Here is a 26,081-nt window from a genome sequence, read left to right on the forward strand (position 1 = left end):
CACACACACACACACACACACACACACACACACACACACGCACACACACGCACACAATTGAACAACTTCTGCCATTGTAGTCTGAACATCAGCCACTGAATGGCGACCTTGTTTCCTACTGAATGATGACCTTGTTTCCTACTGAATGGTGACCTTGTTTCCTACTGAATGAGGACCTTGTTTCCTACTGAATGGTGACCTTGTTTCCTACTGAATGATGACCTTGTTTCCCACTGAATGATGACCTTGTTTCCTACTGAATGAGGACCTTGTTTCCTACTGAATGGTGACCTTGTTTCCCACTGAATGATGACCTTGTTTCCTACTGAATGATGACCTTGTTTCCTACTGAATGGTGACCTTGTTTCCTACTGAATGATGACCTTGTTTACCCTATGGGACGATAAAGATACAGAGGTTTTACAGAGGTACATGTGAGGTCTGTGTGTGGACTGGTTGGAGTGACTCGACACAGTAATCTTTGTGTTTGTGTGGCTATACAGACAGTACAGTCAGAGGAACAGTCTCTTTGTCCATAACAACAGTGGACAGATGGGCAACAGAGACGTTCGCTCGACTTAAACACGAGATAAACAGGAGACAGAGGTGTGTTCATCAGGCACCAAACAGAAGAGAACAGACTGAAACGGGGAGGGACTATCTGGACTTGTCCAATAAGAAAGACTCATTTTTGTTTTCTGTTGCAAAAATGTTTTTTTTTATTTTTTAAATGTTCCATTGTGTGGCCTAATGAACAAGACTCAGGTTTGGATACACAAGGGGCTCTATTGAGTCTGTTTCGCTGGTAGAAATGCAATGTTCATTTTCAGATTGCGCCGATGTATGCAGCGTTTACCTTGAATGCGGTCTCAGCTACCGCGGGAACATGGCCTCTAAAATTCAATCACAGCTGTAACGCTGAATTTAAAATGAATTTAAAAAATAACGGATTGAATAGAGCCCAAGGTCTGTGAATGGTGTCACCACTGAACAGTTTAATGTCTGAGAGACAACGATGATGTTTATATTGCACCAAATCAAAAGGGTCAGAAGTTGTTACTTTGAGAACAAAGATAATAAATTCCTGGGTGTCATTTTTCTGTATATTTTCCTTTTGTTTTTCGTTGTTTTATGATTTAAGATTATCTAGTCATTATTATTATCTTATACAAGGTTTACTATCCCCTTGTCCAGTTATAGAAATGATTGTTCTGGTCGCCTTGACGATGTTCTCTAAATCACGTTGTCCACAGACATAGGAATTTAATTGATCATGATTGATCAATGACTAACTCTTATTTTGAAAAGGTTACTTTTATTCTGAAAAGGTCAACAAACCAAAGGCCTCTAGATTTCACCCAGTATCTCCATATCTATATATCCTGCTATTTGTGTATATAATAACGTGTTTATGTTTGACTATTTTATTTATCTGACCTCTGACCTGTTATCTGATCTCTGACTTGGGCGAATATTAAACTGATCGCAAGGTCATGCCCTTGAGAATCCAATCCAAACGCCTCAGTTGCCTGGTTACTGGGGGTCCCTGGGGGTCCCTGGGAGCCTAAGCTGGCAGGTGAGGGCAGGTGTACACTCACAGTCCTGTAGTGACTCTCTGACTGACCCTATAGGCAGGGATATAAATCACATCAGTCACTCCTCAGTCACTGGGCCTGCTACTGGTGGTGGATCAACCTTCCATTACTACCCCTCTCCACTCCTCTCCTCCGTCTTACCCCTCTCCACTCCTCTCTTCCTCCTACCCCTCTCCACTCCACTCCTCCGTCCTAACCCTCTCATTCCTCTCCTCTGTCCTACCCCTCTCCAGGCCTCTCCTCCGTCCTACCCCTCTCCACTCCTCTCCTCTGTCCTACCCCTCTCCTCTCCTCTCCTCCGTCCTACCCCTCTCCACTCCTCTCCTCTGTCCTACCCCTCTCCACTTACCCCTCTCCACTCCTCTCCTCCATCCTACCCCTCTCCACTCCTCTCCTCTGTCCTACCCCTCTCCACTTACCCCTCTCCACTCCTCTCCTCCATCCTACCCCTCTCCACTCCTCTCCTCTGTCCTACCCCTCTCCACTTACCCCTCTCCACTCCTCTCCTCCGTCCTACCCCTCTCCACTCCTCTCCTCCATCCTACCCCTCTCCACTCCTCTCCTCTATCCTACCCCTCTCCACTCCTCTCCTCTATCCTACCCCTCTCCACTCCTCTCCCCCTGTCCTACCCCTCTCCACTCCTCTCCCTCTATCCTACCCCTCTCCACTCCTCTCCTCTATCCTACCCCTCTCCACTCCTCTCCTCTATCCTACCCGTCTCCACTCCTCTCCTCTATCCTACCCCTCTCCACTCCTCTCCTCTATCCTACCCCTCTCCACTCCTCTCCTCTATCCTACCCGTCTCCACTCCTCTCCCTCCGTTCTACCCCTCTCCACTCCTCTCCTCTATCCTACCCCTCTCCACTCCTCTCCTCTATCCTACCCCTCTCCACTCCTCTCCTCCGTTCTACCCCTCTCCACTCCTCTCCCCCCGTCCTACCCCTCTCCACTCCTCTCCCTCTATCCTACCCCTCTCCACTCCTCTCCTCTATCCTACCCCTCTCCACTCCTCTCCTCTATCCTACCCCTCTCCACTCCTCTCCTCTATCCTACCCCTCTCCACTCCTCTCCTCTATCCTACCCCTCTCCACTCCTCTCGTCCGTCCTAACACTCTCCACTCCTCTCCTCCGTTCTACCCCTCTCCAAACTCTCCTCCGTTCTACCCCTCTCCACTCCTCTCCTCCGTTCTACCCCTCTCCACTCCTCTCCTCCGTTCTACCCCTCTCCACTCCTCTCCTCTATCCTACCCCTCTCCACTCCTCTCCTCTATCCTACCCCTCTCCACTCCTCTCCTCTATCCTAACACTCTCCACTCCTCTCCTCCGTTCTACCCCTCTCCACTCCTCTCCTCTATCCTACCCCTCTCCACTCCTCTCCCCCCGTCCTACCCCACTCCACTCCTCTCCCCCCGTCCTACCCCACTCCACTCCTCTCCTCCATCCTAACACTCTCCACTCCTCTCCTCCGTTCTACCCCTCTCCACTCCTCTCCTCTATCCTACCCCTCTCCACTCCTCTCCCCCCGTCCTACCCCACTCCACTCCTCTCCTCTATCCTACCCCTCTCCACTCCTCTCCTCCGTCCTAACACTCTCCACTCCTCTCCCCCCGTCCTACCCCTCTCCACTCCTCTCCTCTATCCTACCCCTCTCCACTCCTCTCCTCTATCCTACCCCTCTCCACTCCTCTCCCCCTGTCCTACCCCTCTCCACTCCTCTCCTCTATCCTACCCCTCTCCACTCCTCTCCCCCTGTCCTACCCCTCTCCACTCCTCTCCTCTATCCTACCCCTCTCCACTCCTCTCCCCCCGTCCTACCCCTCTCCACTCCTCTCCTCTATCCTACCCCTCTCCACTCCTCTCCCCCTGTCCTACCCCTCTCCACTCCTCTCCTCTATCCTACCCGTCTCCACTCCTCTCCCTCCGTTCTACCCCTCTCCACTCCTCTCCTCTATCCTACCCCTCTCCACTCCTCTCCTCCATCCTAACACTCTCCACTCCTCTCCCCCTGTCCTACCCCTCTCCACTCCTCTCCTCTATCCTACCCCTCTCCACTCCTCTCCCCCCGTCCTACCCCTCTCCACTCCTCTCCTCTATCCTACCCCTCTCCACTCCTCTCCCCCCGTCCTACCCCTCTCCTCTCCAACAGAGGCGCCGCGTAGATTTGGAATGAATATCAGATCAGCTCTCAGCCTAGTTAGTAAAGCTACAATCTGGAATTCATTATATTATATTCCAACGTAGACGATTCCCTTCCTGATCCCAGATTGTACCTTTAAGATGGACGTGTTAATGTGTTACTGTGTGTTTTATTTCATAAATATTTATTTTATTTTGTTCCTTTTGACTTCCCCGTCCCCGTATGTTTCCATGACGACCAATGATAAACAAAATAATATATATATATATTTTTTGAATAATGTTGAATTGGATGCAATAATAAAATCCCATTTCTGGTGAACGACTGGCATCTGTCTATGATGTTGTGATTCCCGGTATAAATATGAGCAGTGGGTAGGTACGGCGTGAGATTTGAACATCTGTTGAAATTCCATTAGAAAAGTCACAGAGCTTTAATCCGGATTATAATTCTGTTTTTAACTGCCCCGCGACATCTAGTGTTGACATGTCAAATGGACAGGATTATATTCTTTCGTTTTTATTTCAGGACATTCTTTCTGTCATCGAATATACAGAAAAGGATCTGACATTGTGTATGATAAGAAATATATATTTTTTTTAAATTGATTTCATACTGTAGTTATTCACACCTGTCCAACGAAGCCACTGCTTTGGGAATTGTCTGATTACTGCTACCATTTTGCCTGCAATGCAGCTGTCAGACCAGTTTAGTACATACCATATGACTATCAAGGTCATGTATCCGTGTCACGCTAATATACACACTTGCTAATGGTATTTTTCTCTGTGGCTTTGATGGATAAACTAAATGCCTTCAGTTAGATGGTTTTTAACGCCGCTCTGGGATTTTTTTTTTTTTTACAAAGAACCACTAGATGGTGTGAGACTTCTCTGAAAGACGTTAGATTGTTGTTATTGCATATGAAAGACAGGAAGTGAAAGATTGGACATTTATTCAGGCAATATTGAGTAGAATATACAGTGCCTTGCGAAAGTATTCGGCCACCTTGAACTTTGCGACCTTTTGCCACATTTTAGGCTTCAAACATAAAGATATAAAACTGTATGTTTTTGTGAAGAATCAACAACAAGTGGGACACAATCATGAAGTGGAACGACATTTATTGGATATTTCAAACTTTTTTAACAAATCAAAAACTGAAAAATTGGGCTTGCAAAATTATTCAGCCCCCTTAAGTTAATACTTTGTAGCGCCACCTTTTGCTGCGATTACAGCTGTAAGGGACTAAAAGCTGCATCCCTGCGCTTTCCTGCCCATCGTCTTAATCCCGCTGAGAGGAACTACGACGTGAGAAATCGGGAACTTCTTGCTGTCAAGATGGCGTTGGAAGATTGGAGACACTAGCTAGAAGGGGCAGAACATCCATTCTTAGGGTGGACCGACCATAAGAACCTGTAATATCTCCGCACCGCCAAGCACCTTAACTCAAGGCAGGCTTTTTGGGCTCTTGTTATATTCTCATTTTTTTATTTGACCACTTCCCACCACCCTGGGTCCAATAATGTGAAGCCTGATGCCCTCTCTCGCTTGTATAGCTCCGCAGCTACACCGTCTGATCCAGAGACCATCCTCCCTACCTCCTGTCTGGCAGCTACACCGTCTGATCCAGAGACCATCCTCCCTATCTCCTGTCTGGCAGCTACACCGTCTGATCCAGAGACCATCCTCCCTACCTCCAGTCAGGCAGCTACACTCGTCTGGGGTACCGAGAGCCTGGTCCTGCTTGGCAGAACACCCTTCCCTGCTCGGCCACTGGTCTCTCGCCCTTCGAGTGTTCCTTGGGTTAACAGCCTCCGCTCTTCCCTGAGCAAGAGGAAGAAGTCAGCATACCCTCGGCCCAGATGTTCATCCCCAGCTGTCAGCGTACCTGGAAGAGAGCCCGGTACGCTCCTCTTAAGACCACCTCTAGGTATCGACGACAAGCGGCTTGTCTCCACCCTCCACTAGGTGTCTCCTATTATTCCCCCATTATCCCCTGTGTATTTATACCTGCGTGTTCTGTTTGTCTGTTGCCAGTTCGTTGTGTTTTTTGTCAGGTCTTACCAGCGTGTTTCCCGTTTCTCCTGTTCTCAAGTTTGTTGTTTTCTGGGGGAAACGTGTGTTGTTCAATACAAACCGTCACGGAATGTAGCAAACGTTGAATGGAACTGAACGCACCCCAGACGTGTTTCCAATGAGCAAGCTCAGACACACTTTGTAGTTTTACTCCAGAATCAGGAACCCTTTCAACCCGAGACCACTAAGTAAGCGTATGTGTCATCTCTTATGTTAGGATCGTGTCTGCTGAAATGACCGTGATAGCACCAGACAATGGGTTCTAAAAAGTGACTTCATAATGCTTCAGAAATCGCATCATTACTTTTCATTGCCAATCTTTAGTGTCGCAAAAAAATGATAAATGTTGGGTGGTTTCGACACCGGCATAAGAAATGTTATTATATTACATGTTAATGAACCACACTGTCGCCACGCCAACATCTGAGGTCAACAAAAGTATACCTAATAAACTTAATAGAGGGGTGGAAACAACAACAACAACGGAGAGAATCAGGTGTTCATCTTTTTAATGGAAACCCAGTCATGCCCAGATCCCCCATAACCCTCAGCAACAACATGATGTTACCGTTGCCTTCAACATGTCAGTGGAGTCTTACCTGTCTACCAGGTGAGGAGAAGACCCACATAGAGCAGGATCCTCGTTATATATTCATAATCCACGTCAACGTACTGGACCACAAAGCCACTGACAACGAGTGACTCTGACATGCAGAGGTGTGATTACGGTACAATGTACATATAGAAGGGGAAAAAAAACATATACTTCCTATTGTTCACTGTGAAAACTCAGGTGTGTGTTTTCAGTAGGGTGTGTAACCTGTTGAAGGATGACTTGGACACAGGAGGTGAAACACCTATGTAATAGTAACATAGGAATTAAAAGAGTGTTGGAAAGTGACTGTCTGTGTATGAATGGCACCACCCAAACGTCCTTTGAAGAAGTGGCCTGGTGTTGCTGTTCGGTTGTCTTGGTTACAAAGGTGGAGTCTAGAGAATTGTAGAGGACAAATAGATGTCTTCCGGTGGGGGGGGGGGGGGGGGGGGTTATAGGAACAGGAGATGGGTAAAGGGGGAGGGGTTATAGGAACAGGAGATGGGTAAAGGGGGAGGGGTTATAGGAACAGGAGATGGGTAAAGGGGGAGGGGTTATAGGAACAGGAGATGGGTATTGGGGGAGGGGTTATAGGAACAGGAGATGGGTAAAGGGGGAGGAGTTATAGGAACAGGAGATGGGTAAAGGGGGGAGGAGTAATGTCCTTTGGAGTTTGTTCAAGGAACAAGCACAACACGCATGGTGTTTGTGTAACCAGGGCCTGGACGCCATCCGGTCACGACAATGATGACATCTCCAGACTTGAAGAAGTGACGGTGTTTGCCTGGAGGGAAGAGGGGAGACACGGGGGTGTTAATTTCTGGTCTTTTGGTGGGGCTCCAGAGCCACCAAGGTTCTCTCCAACCATAGAAATACAGCCATATTTGATAATCATACGGTCACAGAGAGAGAAATCTTCAAATCTTATACTTCAATTTTGGTCTTTCTGTATGAAATGTGCTCTACAAATAAAGTTCAGTATTACGTATTACACATTGGAATTTAACGCCATGTCATTACTCACCCATCTCCAAGGCGAAGTTGACGCGGAGGTCGACATCCTCGGCCCAGACATCGTTGGCAGGCTTGGTGTACAGCACTGGGTAGATACCGCGGTACAGATGGGCCTGACGGGCGGTCTGGCCGCAGCGGGTCACAGCGATGATGGGGGCACGGGGCCTGTACCTGGACAGCAGATGGGCGGACCTAGAACCAGACACAGGAAGGAATTGCAGGTTAGGGTGTGGAACCAGACACAGGAATGAACAGCAGGTTAGGGTGTGGAACCAGACACAGGAAGGAACAGCAGGTTAGGGTGTGGAACCAGACACAGGAAGGAACAGCAGGTTAGGGTGTGGAACCAGACACAGGAAGGAACAGCAGGTTAGGGTGTGGAACCAGACACAGGAAGGAACAGCAGGTTAGGGTGTGGAACCAGACACAGGAAGGAACAGCAGGTTAGGGTGTGGAACCAGACACAGGAAGGAACAGCAGGTTAGGGTGTGGAACCAGACACAGGAAGGAACGGCAGGTTAGGGTGTGGAACCAGACACAGGAAGGAACAGCAGGTTAGGGTGTGGAACCAGACACAGGAAGGAACAGCAGGTTAGGGTGTGGAACCAGACACAGGAAGGAACAGCAGGTTAGGGTGTGGAACCAGACACAGGAAGGAACAGCAGGTTAGGGTGTGGAACCAGACACAGGACGGAACAGCAGGTTAGGGTGTGGAACCAGACACAGGAAGGAACAGCAGGTTAGGGTGTGGAACCAGACACAGGAAGGAACAGCAGGTTAGGGTGTGGAACCAGACACAGGAAGGAACAGCAGGTTAGGGTGTGGAACCAGACACAGGAAGGAACAGCAGGTTAGGGTGTGGAACCAGACACAGGAAGGAACAGCAGGTTAGGGTGTGGAACCAGACACAGGACGGAACAGCAGGTTAGGGTGTGGAACCAGACACAGGACGGAACAGCAGGTTAGGGTGTGGAACCAGACACAGGACGGAACAGCAGGTTAGGGTGTGGAACCAGACACAGGAAGGAACAGCAGGTTAGGGTGTGGAACCAGACACAGGAAGGAACAGCAGGTTAGGGTGTGGAATGAAAACATATTGCTATGTGAAACTGTCACGCCCTGACCATAGAGAGCTGTTTATTCTCTATGTTGGTTGGGGCGTGATAGTTACTAGGGTGGGTCATCTAGGTGATTAATGGTTTATGTTGGCCTGGTATGGTTCCCAATCAGAGACAGCTGTTTATCATTGTCTCTGATTGGGGGATCATATTTAGGTAGCCATTTTCCCCATTGTGATTTGTGGGATCTTGTCTACAGATAGTTGCCTGTGTGCACACCAGTAGCTTCACATTTCATTTGTGCTTTATTGTTTTGTTTGGTGAGTTTTGATTTATTAAAATATCTGGAACTCTACGCACGCTGCGCCTTGGTCCAATCATTATGACCATCGTGACAAAAAACTGCTTCATGGTAAACTTAAAACCGTAATTATTATGTAGCACATTAGAGAAAGACACTGTAGATTATAATAATTATACTATATCTAATGTAACAATTATACTATATCTAATGTACCATTATACTATATCTAATGTAACAACTATACTATATCTAATGTAACTATTATACTATATCTAATGTAATACTATACTATATCTAATGTAACATTATACTATATCTAATGTAACATTATACTATATCTAATGTAACATTATACTATATCTAATGTAACATTATACTATATCTAATGTAACAACTATACTATATCTAATGTAACAACTATACAATATCTAATGTAACAACTATACTATATCTAATGTAACAACTATACAATATCTAATGTAACAACTATACAATATCTAATGTAACAACTATACTATATCTAATGTAACAACTATACTATATCTAATGTAACAACTATACAATATCTAATGTAACAACTATACTATATCTAATGTAACATACTATATCTAATGTAACAATTATACTATATCTAATGTAACAACTATACCTAATATATTATACTATATCTAATGTAACAACTATACTATATCTAATGTAACAACTATACTATATCTAATGTACAATTATACTATATCTAATGTACCATTATACTATATCTAATGTAACATTGTATCAATCCAAGATCCAAACTCCGGACAGCAGTACTGTAGGTTGACAGTATTCTATCAAAATGTTGTCACATTTAGTACACAGCTGACTACTGTACAGTGTCCGTACCAGAGGAGGCTGGTGGGAACCGCTATAAAATGGCTGGGATGGAATAAAATGGAACACACATCAGCCATTACAAAGAACCCATCCTCCTATAGATCCCACCACCAGCCTCCTCTGGCCAATACTGTATAGTGGTGCAGGTTGACTCTGATTGGAGAAGGAGCGGAGAGGGGAGAGGAGTGGAGTGAGGGACTGGAGAGGAGTGGAGTGAGGGACAGGAGAAGGAGCGGAGAGGGGAGAGGAGAGGAGTGAGGGACAGGAGAGGAGTGGAGTGAGGGACAGGAGAGGAGTGGAGTGAGGGACAGGAGAGGAGTGGAGTGAGGGACAGGAGAATGAGCAGAGAGAGGAGAGGAGAGGAGTGAGGGACAGGAGAGGTGATGAGTGAGGGACAGGAGAGGAGTGGAGTGAGGGACAGGAGAAGGAGCGGAGAGGGGAGAGGAGAGGAGTGAGGGACAGGAGAGGAGTGGAGTGAGGGAAAGGATAAGGAGTGGAGTGAGGGACAGGAGAAGGAGCGGAGAGGGGAGAGGAGAGGAGTGAGGGACAGGAGAGGAGTGGAGTGAGGGACAGGAGAAGGAGCGGAGAGGGGAGAGGAGAGGAGTGAGGGACAGGAGAGGAGTGGAGTGAGGGCCAGGAGAGGAGATGATTGAGGGACAGGAGAAGGAGATGATTGAGGGACAGGAGAAGGAGTTGATTGAGGGACAGGAGAAGGAGTGGAGTGAGGGACAGGAGAGGAGTGGAGTGAGGGACAGGAGAGGAGTGGAGTGAGGGACAGGAGAGGAGTGGAGTGAGGGACAGGAGAGGAGTGGAGAAGGAGGGGAGAGGAGTGGAGTGGAGTAGAAATGGAGTGTAGTGAGTGACAGGAGAGGAGTGAAGAGGACAGTAGTGGAGAGTTATATTTAACTTCCTAAATGTCAGGGTTCAGGACTGTAAAGGTTGGGAACAAGTCATGGGTCTCTGCTATAGACCCATGGGAGAAAGCATGGGAGAAATCTGGAGACACACTAAGGAGAATGTACTCTTAAGGAGTCTACCGTTACACCCTAAGGTCCAACGCACTTCTCTTCTGAGGTAAACTGGCTCTGCCAACCAAAACAGCCAAATATTCCACCTAAACGTGAATCGATTCTCAATTGCGATACGGTTCTAGAAACATAAATCCCTTTACTTTCATATCACATCAAAATAATAATTTAACAAATGCTAAATATACACTTGCTGTTCACAGTTTTAACCAGCTTCATAAGTTGCAGACGACAGTATTTTTCAGTGACAACACGTTTCTGGCGACCTTCTTCCGTTACACACAGGTTTTCGAGGAACATGCTAGAAATATCTGTTGTCCGTCTGGATCCCTATAAAGGTGTGTAGTGATTTAACCTTTTGCCTTCTTGCTGATATGAAAGATACGTTCTTTATGTTTCCCAAGCGATGCGTGTTCGCGTTTAGAGCGAGTGTAGGGGCTCTTAACCAGAGTCCCCCCAGGAAGAAGACACCTTCATCAATAGGTAAGGGCTCTTAACCAGAGTCCCTCCAGGAAGAAGACACCTTCATCAATAGGTAGGGGCTCTTAACCAAAGTCCCTCCAGGAAGAAGACACCTTCATCAATAGGTGCTAAAGATGGTTAGCATCTATGAATTGGGTTTAAGTGACACAAAGGACTACACAGACTGGGCCTGAGGTGAGAGAGGGCATGATGGGAGAGTTCTGGGTCTCTGTTACAGAACTGGGGTGAGAGAGGGCATGATGGGAAAGTTATGGGTCTCTGCTACAGAGCTGGGGTGAGAGAGGGCATGATGGGAAAGTTCTGGGTCTCTGCTACAGAGCTGGGGTGAGAGAGGGCATGATGGGAGAGTTCTGGGTCTCTGTTACAGAACTGGGGTGAGAGAGGGCATGATGGGAGAGTTCTGGGTCTCTGCTACAGGGTTGGGAGAGTTCTGGGTCTCTGTTACAGAACTGGGGTGAGAGAGGGCATGATGGGAGAGTTCTGCGTCTCTGCTACAGGGTTGGGAGTGTTATGGGTCTCTGTTACAGAACTGGGGCGAGAGAGGGCATGATGGGAAAGTTCTGGGTCTCTGCTACAGGGTTGGGAGAGTTCTGGGTCTCTGCTACAGAGCTGGGGTGAGAGAGGGCATGATGGGAAAGTTCTGGGTCTCTGCTACAGGGTTGGGAGTGTTCTGGGTCTCTGCTACAGGGTTGGGAGAGTTCTGGGTCTCTGCTACAGAACTGGGGTGAGAGAGGGCATGATGGGAAAGTTCTGGGTCTCTGCTACAGGGTTGGGAGAGTTCTGGGTCTCTGCTACAGAGCTGGGGTGAGAGAGGGCATGATGGGAAAGTTCTGGGTCTCTGCTACAGGGCTGGGAGAGTTCTGGGTATCTGCTACAGGGCTGGGAGAGTTCTGGGTATCTGCTACAGGGCTGAGGTGAGAGGGGAGGATGATGGGAGAGTTATGGTTAAGGACGTGGTTCTTGTGAACAGAAACTGAACAGAAAATGAGTACAGAACAGAACATCTTCCCTCACCTGCGTTCTCAGATTAAATCAACTAAAATCTCCAGCACCTGTGGTGAATGCGTAACCAGACTAGCACGGCTCGGCTCGGTTCAGCTCAGCAGTGTGAACAGGGAATTTGACTGGGCTCAGAGAAGGTGTCAATAACGTCATGTACATGTCTGTCCTTCCCCTCAGAAGCAGGTTGGAGAAGTATAGAGGTTTGCTGTGTGACTCTGGTTCGTACCTGCCAGTCTTGGTGAGCACGATGATGGCACTGGCACAGCACTTGAAGGAAGCCTCGACGGCGCCAATGGCAACGGACTCAGTGGGGTCACGGGTCAGGTGAGAGGTACGACGGATTTCCTCAAACATCTGCCTGTGGTACATGGCGGCCTCTGCCTCACGAGCAATCTGGGAGAGAGCGAGAGCGACAGAGAGAGAGAGGTGTCAGAATCCTGCTATTCAACTACAGTAATGAACAGAAAACATGCAATGAAGGTCGGTACAGATTTAGACCAGAATGACTCATTGTTCGTGGCTCTGCCTTTTTCTAAGCTAGTTGGTTTGGTACACCACTAATGTAAAGTCCAGGGAATGAAAAACTTCAAGATTCAGACAGCAACAGTCGTACAGATTCAGACAGCAACAGTCAGACAGCAACAGTCGTACAGATTCAGACAGCAACAGTCGTACAGATTCAGACAGCAACAGTCGTACAGATTCAGACAGCAACAGTCGTACAGATTCAGACAGCAACAGTCAGACAGCAACAGTCATACAGTTGTACAGACTCATACAGCAACATTCAAAAGCTAGATTCATTCTAGTTTCTCTGAAGGGGCAAGGGGAACATAAAAGAGAGGCAGTCTCCTCTAGTCCACTAGTAAATATAGAATCACTGTGGTCTGCATACCTGAGGTGTTGTGATGCTGATCCTCAGACACATGCTGATTGAGCAATCTCACGACCCCAACGTCCCCATCCAATGCAACATGATGCAGAAAACAGATGCAGTGATAGAGAACAGAGGGATGGATAGAGAACAGACAGAAGGGGGAGGAGAGAGAACAGAGAGATGGAGAGGAGAGAGAACAGAGAGATGGAGAGGAGAGAGAACAGAGGGATGGAGAGGGGAGAGAACAGAGGGATGGAGAGGGGAGAGAACAGAGGGATGGGGCAGAACAGAGGGATGGATAGAGAACAGAGGGATGGAGAGGAGAGAGAAGAGAGGGATGGAGAGGAGAGAGAAGAGAGGGATGGAGAGGAGAGAGAACAGAGGGATGGAGAGGAGAGAGAACAGAGGGATGGAGAGAGAACAGAGGGATGGAGAGAGAACAGAGGGATGGAGAGAGAGAGAACAGAGGGATGGAGGAGAAGTAGTAACACACAGAGCCAGTAGCATGGTGAGTGTGTAGAAGCCGTTAGTACATAGATCACAAACCAAAAACACACAGAAATACATTACTGTTTTATTACAGCTACTTTTTGTTAATTCCCCTGAGGCAGCCCGGCAAACACAACCAACACCACAACGTTGTCTCAACGTTGACCCTGTGTTGCGGTTTGCTGGGACGATTCTGTCTATAACCAGGTGTCCAGCCGCGTGGGAGTAAAGTATATGACAGGCCTGACGGAAACAGAACATTTTCTAAAATGTTTACAAAACAAAATACGCTAGCCAAGGGCGGGATGTTTTATTTGTGTCTGTAAAATTAATTATGCACAAATATTGATATATATTACGACTTGTCGGGAAAAGCAGTTTATTAGGTGATGAAATAAAAACTTCACAGGTTTGGTGAAAGTCCACGGTGACGAGCTGGACGACGCGGACGACGCCATCACAGCCTTTACATCTGCAGCAAGTCAAATGTTGATGGAAACACAGCTCTGGTGGGAAAACCAGCATATTGGGTTTTTTACATGCAGATTTGAGTCATATTCGGATGAAAAACCTGGTCGCCCAATTGGATGGAAACCTGATCACATTGACCACTCATGAACTTTGAATCAGTGGCTCGCAGGGCTGCTACAGGAAACATTGTGGATGTTGTGCTGGTGTTGGGAGGAGCCAAGGCAAGACCTATTGGGGGGGCCGGGGGGCTCTGCTCTCAGTCTCTCACCTTGTGTTGGGAGGAGCCAGGGCAAGACCTATAGAGGGGGGGGGCCGCTCTGCTCTCAGTCTCTCACCTTGTGTTGGGAGGAGCCAGGGCAAGACCTATAGAGGGGGGGGCCGCTCTGCTCTCAGTCTCTCACCTTGTGTTGGGAGGAGCCAGGGCAAGACCTATAGAGGGGGCCGCTCTGCTCTGTCTCTAGGAGGAGCCAAGGCAAGACCTATAGAGGGGGGGGGGGGGGGGGGGGGGGCGCTCTGCTCTGCTCTCAGTCTCTCACCTTGTGTTGGGAGGAGCCAAGGCAAGACCTATAGAGGGGGGGGGGGGGCCGCTCTGCTCTCAGTCTCTCACCTTGTGTTGGGAGGAGCCAAGGCAAGACCTATAGAGAGGGGGGGGGGGGGGGGGGGCGCTCTGCTCTCAGTCTCTCACCTTGTGCTGTGTGCGGACAGCCTCAAGTGGGTAGTCTCCCTTGGCGGTCTCACCACTCAGCATGATGCAGTCGTTGCCGTCCAGAACGGCGTTGGCGACATCGGAACCCTCAGCACGAGTAGGGCGGGGCTTCTTGATCATGCTCTCCAGCATCTGGACCAATCAGGAGAGAGAGGAGAGATCATTAGGCACCAATCAACGACAGGATAGATTATTTACATCGATTCATTTATAGAGACTGCCCTTATTAGGCATAAAGCCCTTTCCTCTAAGGTTTCGTCAAAGCAGAGGTCCTCTTAAACCTCAAACACTCCGGACTAGGAACCCTGCTGTTATCTGCCATTGAATTCAGTGTATTTGAGTCTTAACAGGTTATCAGACCCTGCTTTGGGTGTGCTTTGGGTGTGCTTTGGGTGTGTTTTGGGTGTGCTTTGGGTGTGCTTTGGGTGTGTTTTGGGTGTGCTTTGGGTGTGTTTTGGGTGTGCTTTGGGTGACAGGGATGGAAAAGAAGCATGTATGAGGGGGTCTAATCAGTTTTTTTGTCACGTGTGCCGAATATAACAGAACACAGTGACATGCTAATGTCTGAGGGGGTCTAGTAGTCATTATGAGGAGGTCTAGTCGTCATGTATAAGGAGGTCTAGTAGTCATGTATAAGGAGGTCTAGTCGTCATGTATGAGGAGGTCTAGTAGTCATTATGAGGAGGTCTAGTAGTCATTATGAGGAGGTCTAGTAGTCATGTATAAGGTCTAGTAGTCATTATGAGGAGGTCTAGTAGTCATTATGAGGAGGTCTAGTAGTCATTATGAGGAGGTCTAGTAGTCATTATGAGGAGGTCTAGTAGTCATTATGAGGAGGTCTAGTAGTCATTATGAGGAGGTCTAGTAGTCATTATGAGGAGGTCTAGTAGTCATTATGAGGAGGTCTAGTAGTCATTATGAGGAGGTCTAGTAGTCATTATAAGGAGGTCTAGTAGTCATTATGAGGAGGTCTAGTAGTCATTATGAGGAGGTCTAGCAGTCATTATGAGGAGGTCTAGCAGTCATTATGAGGAGGTCTAGTAGTCATTATGAGGAGGTCTAGTAGTCATGTATGAGGAGGTCTAGTAGTCATGTATAAGAAGGTCTGGTAGTCATTATGAGGGGGTCTAGTAGTCATTATGAGGAGGTCTAGTAGTCATTATGAGGAGGTCTAGTAGTCATTATGAGGAGGTCTGGTAGTCATTATGAGGAGGTCTAGTAGTCATTATGAGGAGGTCTAGTAGTCATTATGAGGAGGTCTAGTAGTCATTATGAGGAGGTCTAGTAGTCATTATGAGGAGGTCTAGTAGTCATTATGAGGAGGTCTAGTAGTCATGTATAAGAAGGTCTGGTAGTCATTATGAGGAGGTCTAGTAGTCATTATGAGGAGGTCTAGTAGTCATTATGAGGAGGTCTAGTAGTCATTATGAGGAGGTCTAGTAGTCATTATGAGGAGGTCTAGTAGTCATTATGAGGAGGTCTAGTAGTCATGTATAAGAAGGTCTGGTAGTCATTATGAGGAGGTCTAGTAGTCATTATGAGGAAGTCTAGTAGTCATTATGAGGAGGTTTAGTAGTCATTATGAGGAGGTCTAGTAGTCATTATGAGGAGGTCTAGTAGTCATTATGAGGAGGTCTAGTAGTCATTATGAGGAGGTCTAGTAGTCATTATGAGGAGGTCTAGTAGTCATTATGAGGAGGTCTAGTAGTCATTATGAGGAGGTCTAGTAGTCAATATGAGGAGGTCTAGTAGTCATTATGAGGAGGTCTAGTAGTCATTATGAGGAGGTCTAGTAGTCATGTATGAGGAGGTCTAGTAGTCATTATGAGGGGGTCTAGTAGTCATTATGAGGAGGTCTAGTAGTCATTATGAGGAGGTCTAGTCATGTATAAGGAGGTCTAGTCTGCGGGCAACGTGTCGAACCTGTGTGGCGCAGGTGATGGGCTTGCCGATCCTGTTGCAGCGTCCGGTCATCATCTTCTGGGCGATGAACACCTTCTCCGTGGGGATCTCAATACCCAGGTCGCCGCGGGCAACCATGATGCCATCGCTAGCCTCCAGGATCTCGTCGAATCTACACAGAGACAGACAGATAGTTATTACAAGTCAGTATTATCCGGCATCGGGTATCTATATTTCCAAGAGGCTAAACTGACGCTCAAGACAGTAGGATCCTTCAAGTGGAGATCTCTTGCTTTTTTTTAGCCTTTGAAAGTACTGTAAATGTACTTAATACATTTTACTACAATACTATCGTGTAGTCAGTGAGGCCTCTCTCAATATCACACACACACACACACACACCCTACACACACACACCCTACACACACACCTGCGGACGCCCTCGTGGTTCTCCAGTTTGGAGATGATCTTGATGTTTTTGCCCTTCTCTCCCAGCACCTTCCTGACGGCGTGTACATCAGCTGCCTTACGAATAAAGGAGGCGAAGACCATGTCCACTCCCTGTTCCACACCGAACTGCAGATCCTGGATGTCCTTCTCAGAGACAGCGGGCAGGTCCACAGCAGCACCGGGCAAGTTCACACCCTTCTTAGAGCCCAGAGTACCACCATTTTCAATCTCACAGTCCAGGAAGTCAGCGCCTGGGGACAATTTTTTTTATTTTACCTTTATTTAACTAGGCAAGTCAGTTAAGAAGTCAGTTAAGAACTAACTCTTATTTTCAATGACGGTCTAGGAACAGTGGGTTAACTGCCTTGTTCAGGGGGCAGAACTAGTACCTTGTCAGCTCGGGGGTTTGAATTTGCAACCTTCCAGGTTACTAGTCCAACGCTCTAACCACTACGCTACCCTGCCGCCCCAATAATGTGTGTCAATCACAATGCCACAGCCAGAACAACGGTACAGTAACACGTTTCAACAGGCAAAGTAGAAGGACTTAACTTTGGTTTAAGCGTGTAGCTACTTCCTGTCACTTGTCAGGTTGTGAGAGTGTTATTCTGTTGCTACAGTAGGATGTTGCTAGGATACTCACCGACTTCCTTGACCTTCAGGGACATGAGGCCGTCGTCGATGTAGACGTGAGCTCCGACCTTCAGGATCTTGGTGATGTTCTTGTAGTCCAACCACAGGTGCTTCTCGTCACAGTTGTCCTTGTACTTGTCGTCCAAGGTCAGCTTGATGTGACCTCCCTTCTTCAGCTCGACCTCAGCTTCGCCACTCTGTACACGGGAAGAATCATATGGATTACACAACTATTACTATAGTATTATGTACTGTCTATGTCTATGGGGAAGGACATGGATTATAGTATTATGTACTGTATATCTCTACGGAGAAGGATAGGGATTATAGTATTATGTACTGTATATGTCTACGGAGAAGGACAGGGATTATAGTATTATGTACTGTATGTCTAGAGAAGGACAGGGATTATAGTATTATGTACTGTATATGTCTATGGGGAAGGGCAGGGATTATAGTATTATGCACTGTATATGTCTATGGGGAAGGACATGGATTATAGTATTATGTACTGTATATGTCTACGGAGAAGGACAGGGATTATAGTATCATGTACTGTATATGTCTATGGGGAAGGACCTGGCTCATGATCAATAGATACATTCTGATGCCAGTAGTGTTTTACAGGAGTTGATGTATATCAGCTTTAGGATATCATTGCTTGTTGTTGTATTTCTTGCTCCTAGCTTGGCCAATGCCTTCCTTTTGACCAAATCAAAAGGTAGGCCTACACGATAGGGGTTAGGTCATTTGGTACTACAGTCAAGAAACGTAGCTGCTTGTCTCTGTTTTAATTTGTCTGTAAAGTGCATTTGTGATGATACACTTGGAACTGAAGTTGGATTTTTCATAAAGATTTACACTAGTTCATGGTGAATGACTACTCACGCCCTTGATGAGTCCAGTCCTGATTTCGGGTCCCTTGGTGTCCAGAGCGATGGCCACTGGTCTGTACTCGATGGTGCCGGAACCGAAGCTCTCGGTGGCTTCACGGACATTCTTGATGGTCTCAGCATGATACTGAATAGAACAGAAGATCATATTTTTTCTTCCCATTGACACAGAAATGTATCTGTTTTTTTAAATTCCCACCCCCTTAAACACCACACCGATGAGAGTCTGGAAAAGAAGGGGGTGTCATATTTGTATTTAATTTATTTATTTAACCTTTATTTAACCAGGCAAGTCAGTTAAGATCAAATTCTTATTTACAATGACGGCCTACCCAGGGCCAAACCCGGACGACGCTGTGCCAATTGTGTGCCGCCCTATGAGACTACCAATCACGGCCGGATGTGATACAGCCTGGATAGTATCACTTAGAGACATCAGAGGTTTTAGCATGCCATGACACTGCCTATACTGTGGAAAACAAATTATATGGGTCTGAGCGTAGAGACCTGAGGAACGCCAAATGTAACTTTGGAACTTTCAGATGATTTGCCAACTAGCCAGACCAATCGTAGTGCTCAGATAGGTAAGTGTGTTGAGATTTAAAATACACTTTAAATTAAGTTTGATTTGATTTACTGTAGGGAAAGTAAAATCATTCAGAGACGTGTGACGATTTTCAGGCAGACCATATATAGACAGGTGTGTGCCTTTCCAAATCATGTCCAATCAGTTGAATTTAACACAGGTGGACTACAATCAAGTTGTAGAAACATCTCAAGGATGATCAATGTAAACTAAATTTTGAGTCTCATAGCAAACTGTCTGAATACTTATGTAAATAAGGTATATCTTATTTTTATATTTTCTTTTGCAAAAATTTCTAAAAACCTAATTTTACTTAGTAAATTATAGGGGTATTGTGTGTAGATTGATGAGGACATATATTTTTTATATAATCCATTTTAGAATAAGGCTGTAACGTAACAAAATGCGGACAAGTCAAGGGGTCTGAATACTTTCCCAAGGCACTGTACATCCATTAAATGCTCACTGCCTCCTGGTATATCAGTGTTGAAAGCCCAACGACATTCACTCAACAGTACTAAGTAGAAGCTGGCAAAGTGCAATTTAATATGCCACATAGCATAGCCACATAGCCACATAGCATAGCCACATAGCATAGCCACATAGCATAGCCTCATAGCATAGCCTCATAGCATAGCCACATAGCATAGCCTCATAGCATAGCCACATAGCATAGCCACATAGCATAGCCTCATAGCATAGCCACGTAGCATAGCCTCGTAGCATAGCCACGTAGCATAGCCACGTAGCATAGCCACGTAGCATAGCCACGTAGCATGAATATCCAAGTAGGATAACCATGTAGAATATAACCAAGGTGAATAGCCAAGTAGAATATAACCATGTAGCATAGCTACATAGCATATAACCATGTAGATTCGCCAAGTAGGAAAACCAAGTAGTGTTAGCCAAGTAGATTAGCCATGTAGAATGTAAACATAGCCACATAGAATATAACTAAGTAGTGTTAGCTAGCTTCTGGTTCCTAAACAGTTTCTGCCTATAGGAGAGAGACAGACTCAGAGACTCAGAGACTCAATGACACTCACTTAACAGTGCTCTATAGTAGACAGACATAGGACAATTAGTCAGGTTGAAATGTAATGATTTTTAAAAATGTTTTATCTTTGGGGTATTTTAGAATAGCAAAGTCTTAGCTATTTTAGCATAGCCAAGTAGCTTAGCGTTCGCTCCTGGTCCATCTAAACATGTTCTGCGAGAACCTGAGACGTGGCTATTTTACATCTGCTCCGACCACCTGACCAGAGGCAGAGGTCGAGTTTCCTTTTGCCCTTCTGATAATGTCTCTGACCTCAACACATGACAGATGCCATGTAAAACAAACATAAGTTCAGATGTCCGAAGATGTCTGTCAGAAGTTCCTGCCAATGGGAGTTGCTCTGTCTATCTTAGTTTTCATGCACCAGTAGCATCCCCAAACAGACGCTAAAATGGTGCCACCACACTTGCCCTGTGACATGGCTGCAGGCTCCTACGGCGTCAGATTGCTAACCCTTGACATACCTTCACGTTTTATCTCTAGCCCTAGAACTAGCTCACCTGATTCAACGAGTCAACCAATCATCAATGCAGGCCGAGTACTTGTTCGATGGAATTGCGTGCATTATTTCTGGCCTGAGGCAAAATGTCCAGTCATGGAAGTAATCGCGGAATGGACTGGGAAATCCTGACCTAATTATAACTTTGATACAGATGTACACGAAACGTCATCTAGTGCCGATACATTGATACAGTACTGAACTTCAGAGTAGAACGTCTTCTTCGGACAAGCAATTAACAGTACTGAACTTCAGAGTAGAACGTCTTCTTCGGACAAGCAATTAACAGTACTGAACTTCAGAGTAGAACGTCTTCTTCGGACAAGCAATTAACAGTACTGAACTTCAGAGTAGAACGTCTTCTTCGGACAAGCAATTAACAGTACTGAACTTCAGAGTAGAACGTCTTCTTCGGACAAGCAATTAACAGTACTGAACTTCAGAGTAGAACGTCTTCTTCGGACAAGCAATTAACAGTACTGAACTTCAGAGTAGAACGTCTTCTTCGGACAAGCAATTAACAGTACTGAACTTCAGAGTAGAACGTCTTCTTCGGACAAGCAATTAACAGTACTGAACTTCAGAGTAGAACGTCTTCTTCGGACAAGCAATTAACAGTACTGAACTTCAGAGTAGAACGTCTTCTTCGGACAAGCAATTAACAGTACTGAACTTCAGAGTAGAACGTCTTCTTCGGACAAGCAATTAACAGTACTGAACTTCAGAGTAGAACGTCTTCTTCGGACAAGCAATTAACAGTACTGAACTTCAGAGTAGAACGTCTTCTTCGGACAAGCAATTAACAGTACTGAACTTCAGAGTAGAACGTCTTCTTCGGACAAGCAATTAACAGTACTGAACTTCAGAGTAGAACGTCTTCTTCGGACAAGCAATTAACAGTACTGAACTTCAGAGTAGAACGTCTTCTTCGGACAAGCAATTAACAGTACTGAACTTCAGAGTAGAACGTCTTCTTCGGACAAGTAATTAACAGTACTGAACTTCAGAGTAGAACGTCTTCTTCGGACAAGCAATTAACAGTACTGAACTTCAGAGTAGAACGTCTTCTTCGGACAAGTAATTAACAGTACTGAACTTCAGAGTAGAACGTCTTCTTCGGACAAGCAATTAACAGTACTGAACTTCAGAGTAGAACGTCTTCTTCGGACAAGTAATTAACAGTACTGATGACCTTTGAAAAGGGGCAACGAATTCAAATATCAAACGTATCGCTTCGATATCTAATACTGCTGTATGGTTTAGGGGGTGCACTCCCGACCCAGCCAGGGTGAAACAGGTCAAAAAGCCATGACTTTTAAAGGGGAGAGGTCAGTAGTGTGAACCCCAGAACCCTGACTGCCATCTGGCGGCACTAGAAGACAGACTGGAGGAGGAGGAGGAGGTTGGAGGAGGAGGAGGTTGGAGGAGGAGGAGGAGGAGGAGGGAGGAGGTTGGAGGAGGAGGAGGTTGGAGGAGGAGGTTGGAGGAGGAGGGGGGAGGAGGAGGAGGGAGGAGGAGGAGCCACTAAAGTGCACGTAAGAGCGTTCAGGTCAGCTTACAGACTGACATTTAAATGGTACAGTGATAATGTCACAATGAGGATGGCTGGTACTGCAGACTCACTAAAGGTTATAGGATGAGGGTGGCTGGTACTGCAGACTCACTAAAGGTTATAGGATGAGGATGGCTGGTACTGCAGACTCACTAAAGGTTATAGTATGAGGGTGGCTGGTACTGCAGACTCACTAAAGGTTATAGTATGAGGATGGCTGATGCTGCAGACTCACTAAAGGTTATAGTATGCCAACATCCAAACTGGTCTTTATATTCGGCTGAGTGAATGTCACCATATTGCTTTCACCTATTCTTTCAGACTAACATGAGTTGCCAGGAAGTAAGGGCTATGGGGTCCGTTTGGAATTCAGCACTAGTCTAAATCCTAGAACAGCTGTGGTGGCGTCAGTACTAGTGTCCTTTCCCTTCAGTACTAGTGTCCTTTCCCTTCAGTACTAGTGTCCTTTCCCGTCAGTACTAGTGTCCTTTCCCTTCAGTACTAGTGTCCTTTCCCGTCAGTACTAGTGTTCTTTCCCTTCAGTACTAGTGTCCTTTCCCGTCAGTACTAGTGTCCTTTCCCTTCAGTACTAGTGTCCTTTCCCTTCAGTACTAGTGTAGTCCTACTACTGACCTCATGAGTTCCGTGAGAGAAGTTCATTCTTGCAATGTTCATCCCAGATTTGATCATCTCCTTGGCCATGGATACTGATCGGGAGGCGGGTCCTGCATGTGGACAAGAAGACAACCAAAGCTTATAGAGGAATATTGTGAAGGTTTTGGAGGGATATACCCCTACTGTGAAGTATTTTGGAGGGATATACCCCTACTGTGAAGGTTTTGGAGGGATATACCCCTACTGTGAAGTATTTTGGAGGGATATACCCCTACTGTGAAGGTTTTGGAGGGATATACCCCTACTGTGAAGGTTTTGGAGGGATATACCCCTACTGTGAAGGTTTTGGAGGGATATACCCCTACTGTGAAGTATTTTGGAGGAACATACCCCTACTGTGAAGGTTTTGGAGGGATATACCCCTACTGTGAAGTAGTTTGGAGGGATATACCCCTACTGTGAAAGTTCTGTGGCCTTCTGTAGGCACACATCACACAAAATACATGTGTATACAGGATGTTGGGTAGAGTATTGTAGTGAGGGTGTTCAGTGGTGAGGGAGTGAGGAGCCATGAGGGGTGAGGTAGGGTTGGGCAGTGAGGTGAGGAAGTAGTGAATAGTGAAGGGAGTGAGGGCGGTGTGAGTAATGAGGAAGGGTGTTGTTGAGCTGTACCGATGGTGCAGATGATTCCGGTGTTGCGAGCCACGGCTGGCTCGGAGTCGATGTCCAGAAGACACATGTGCTCCAGGAAAGTGTCGGCCATGGCAGCGTGGAGCTGCTGCGTCTGGATGAAGGCAGAGCCCATATCCTTTCCTTTAGACATGATTGGATCGGTATCTGAGAAATCCTAGAGAGAGAGCGAGAATAGAGGTGTTGAGGAGATCTTTTGACACTGGGTTAATGTTCTACAACCACCTCTGACATATTGAACCAAGCCTCTCTAGATACTCCTGAAAGTTAGAGGTTGGAGAGGCCTTGATATCATTTTTCATGCCAAGTCTATTTATAGTGTGTGTGTGTGTGTGTGTGTGTTACTTGGCTTACACAGCTGCTCTGAGTTTATCCCACTGAATCAGGCTTTGACACTAGATCTTTGCACTGCCATGCTACCTACCAACAGACATAGCATATTAATGCTAGAGACATACTGTAGCAATGGAAAATGTACTAGCTGAAGTTTTCGGGTTCACTTAATACTGTGAAAGAGAATGAAAACCTGGAACATTTCAGAGAGAGGGGTGAGATTATTCATAATAAATTGTCATAAATGTACCTCAACTCCGCTTGAGTTACTGATTTATTGATTGTGAATATTGTAATAGAGTTTTTTTTAGAACGTTAGAGGTGCACCAAGTCAACTGACAGTGGCTCTGGAAGTTCAGCCTGACAGTCTGAAGGGGATAGGGACTCAGTTGGCCAGCTGGCCACACACACTGTAGCAGCACCACCAAACTAGGACCGCAACAATGAGAGCATGTGTGACTGCGTGACTGCACACACACACACACACGCGGACAGGCACACCCAGATAACGCCCCCACATTCCAGTCACCCATAATGACCAGGGGCATAGGCTCTTGAAGAGGAACTGGCCAGTGGCCACTTTTTGTAGGAGGTGGTTCTCACAGTTGGTGGGAAACTTGAGTTGTCAAAAAGGATTTAGCAAATATCACATATTAATTCAACGTGGGGGGTTATTCTTTTCAACCTCAAAATGATTAATTAACTAGTCAGAGCAACATTATACACATAGGTTGGCATAAATATCATAGAGAACCAGACATGTACTGTGACACAATCCCATCTATCATAGAGAACCTGACATGTATCATGACACCAGTTCAGCTATCAACTGCTAAAGTGCTACTCCTTTTTCCTTGTAGATAAAAAACCTTAGCAGACTGTTGCCTATAAGAAGAGCTACATTATCTGGGTGACACAGTCACTGGCGTGAGCAGACTTTCAGTGAGACATCGATTCATTCACAAGTTTGGAGAGAAAAAACAACAACATCCAAGTGGGTTCCATTCTATAGGATTTTATTTTTTACTCTACGAGGATATTGAATTATAGAGCTATGATGCAGGAGCTGAATAGTGGCTTAGTAATGCACACCGAGTGGTCGGGCTATGTCACCTACAGCTCTAGTGAAACTGAACAGTGGTTTATTAGCACACCGTATCAAAAGATAAGCTTCTGAATACAATGTCATTAAAATAGTAAAATTGTTCCTGGCTCTTTGACTTACAGGAAGTATAGATTAATGTATTTATTTGTTGTTGCTATAGTAGAGGAGGAACATTGAGGATGACAGGATGGTGTCAGTGCATGTCAAATAGAAATGTATTATTTAATTTGAGTCATTTAGCAGACACTCTTATCCAGAGCGACTTACAATTATATTTATGTCAAAAACCAAATTGTTTTGCTTAATAATGTAGCTCAGTTTCAGTCATGTAGGTATCCCAATGCATGAAACAAACCCTATTATTTCACTGTAAAAATGTGTATCACAGGTATAAGTAGTTGTCATTACTTTTAATTGTGCACAAATAGGCTATTCAGACTGAAATATACAACTAAATACCCCATATCACACCATAACAATTTGATTCAAAACGTTATGGAAGTAAAGTAACAATTAATAGTTAAAAGTCTATTACAACTTGTCTATAACCAAAACTGATAGAACAATGTAATTAACTCAAGGCAGCTATGTCAATATTATTTAGCAATAATTGTCCATCTTATGATAAATGTAAAGTTGACCATTTCCAGATGAGGACGCAGTGACTCACCTACCGGGTGAACGTTGCAGGGACCAATGCGCCCACCAGCCGAGCTCTGGCGAAAGATAACCCCCCCAACTGACCGGGACTACTTCCCCAGCCGAACATAGGGTATCCCTCCGATGTCACGTGGGGTGACTATAGGGCGGAACGGTAATGCCGATATTCCAGTTATAATCCGTTAATTGTACAACACATGTTTAAGTATTGATAAAAATATGTATTTAGTATGATATATGTTAAAGTCTACGAGTATTTTGGGGGATTATAGACATAATTTTCACCAGCAGAGAGGAACGTTACTTAAAAAATAAATACAAGCGTTCTAGGGCCTTCTCGTTGACAAATCAGAAAGCTTCCCTGTGCTACTTAAAATATGAACTGGAGGTATGT

General features: G+C 45.8%; 1 protein-coding gene across 1 annotated transcript; it reads right to left on the minus strand.

The window, feature by feature from the left end:
- Nucleotides 1–6,306: 6,306 nt before the first annotated feature.
- LOC110500756 (pyruvate kinase PKM) lies at nt 6,307–25,725 on the minus strand. The gene is made up of 11 exons (XM_036960431.2): nt 25,698–25,725; nt 23,572–23,746; nt 22,918–23,009; nt 18,583–18,714; nt 17,705–17,891; nt 17,042–17,312; nt 16,633–16,783; nt 14,689–14,841; nt 12,393–12,559; nt 7,432–7,613; nt 6,307–7,191 (listed from the first exon to the last, which is right to left on the minus strand). The coding sequence occupies exons 2-11, from the start codon at nt 23,720–23,722 to the stop codon at nt 7,085–7,087; spliced, it is 1,593 nt and encodes a 530-aa protein (XP_036816326.1). The 5' UTR covers nt 23,723–23,746; nt 25,698–25,725; the 3' UTR covers nt 6,307–7,084.
- Between the last annotated feature and the right edge of the window lie 356 nt (nt 25,726–26,081).

Source organism: Oncorhynchus mykiss, chromosome 2 (genome assembly GCF_057628025.1).
Source record: "Oncorhynchus mykiss isolate SJ-2025 chromosome 2, ASM5762802v1, whole genome shotgun sequence".
Classification (NCBI taxonomy): Eukaryota; Metazoa; Chordata; class Actinopteri; order Salmoniformes; family Salmonidae; genus Oncorhynchus; species Oncorhynchus mykiss.

What these genes read in the sequence shown, in the direction of transcription:
- LOC110500756 (XM_036960431.2), bottom strand. Translation starts at nt 23,722, where the DNA reads ATGTCTAAAGGAAAGGATATGGGCTCTGCCTTCATCCAGACGCAGCAG. An exon ending in CGGAATCATCTGCACCATCG is followed by an intron (nt 23,010 to 23,571) that starts GTACAGCTCAAC and finishes GTCCACATGCAG; the next exon opens with GACCCGCCTCCCGATCAGTA. An exon ending in AACCACGAGGGCGTCCGCAG is followed by an intron (nt 16,784 to 17,041) that starts GTGTGTGTGTAG and finishes GTCTCTGTGTAG; the next exon opens with ATTCGACGAGATCCTGGAGG.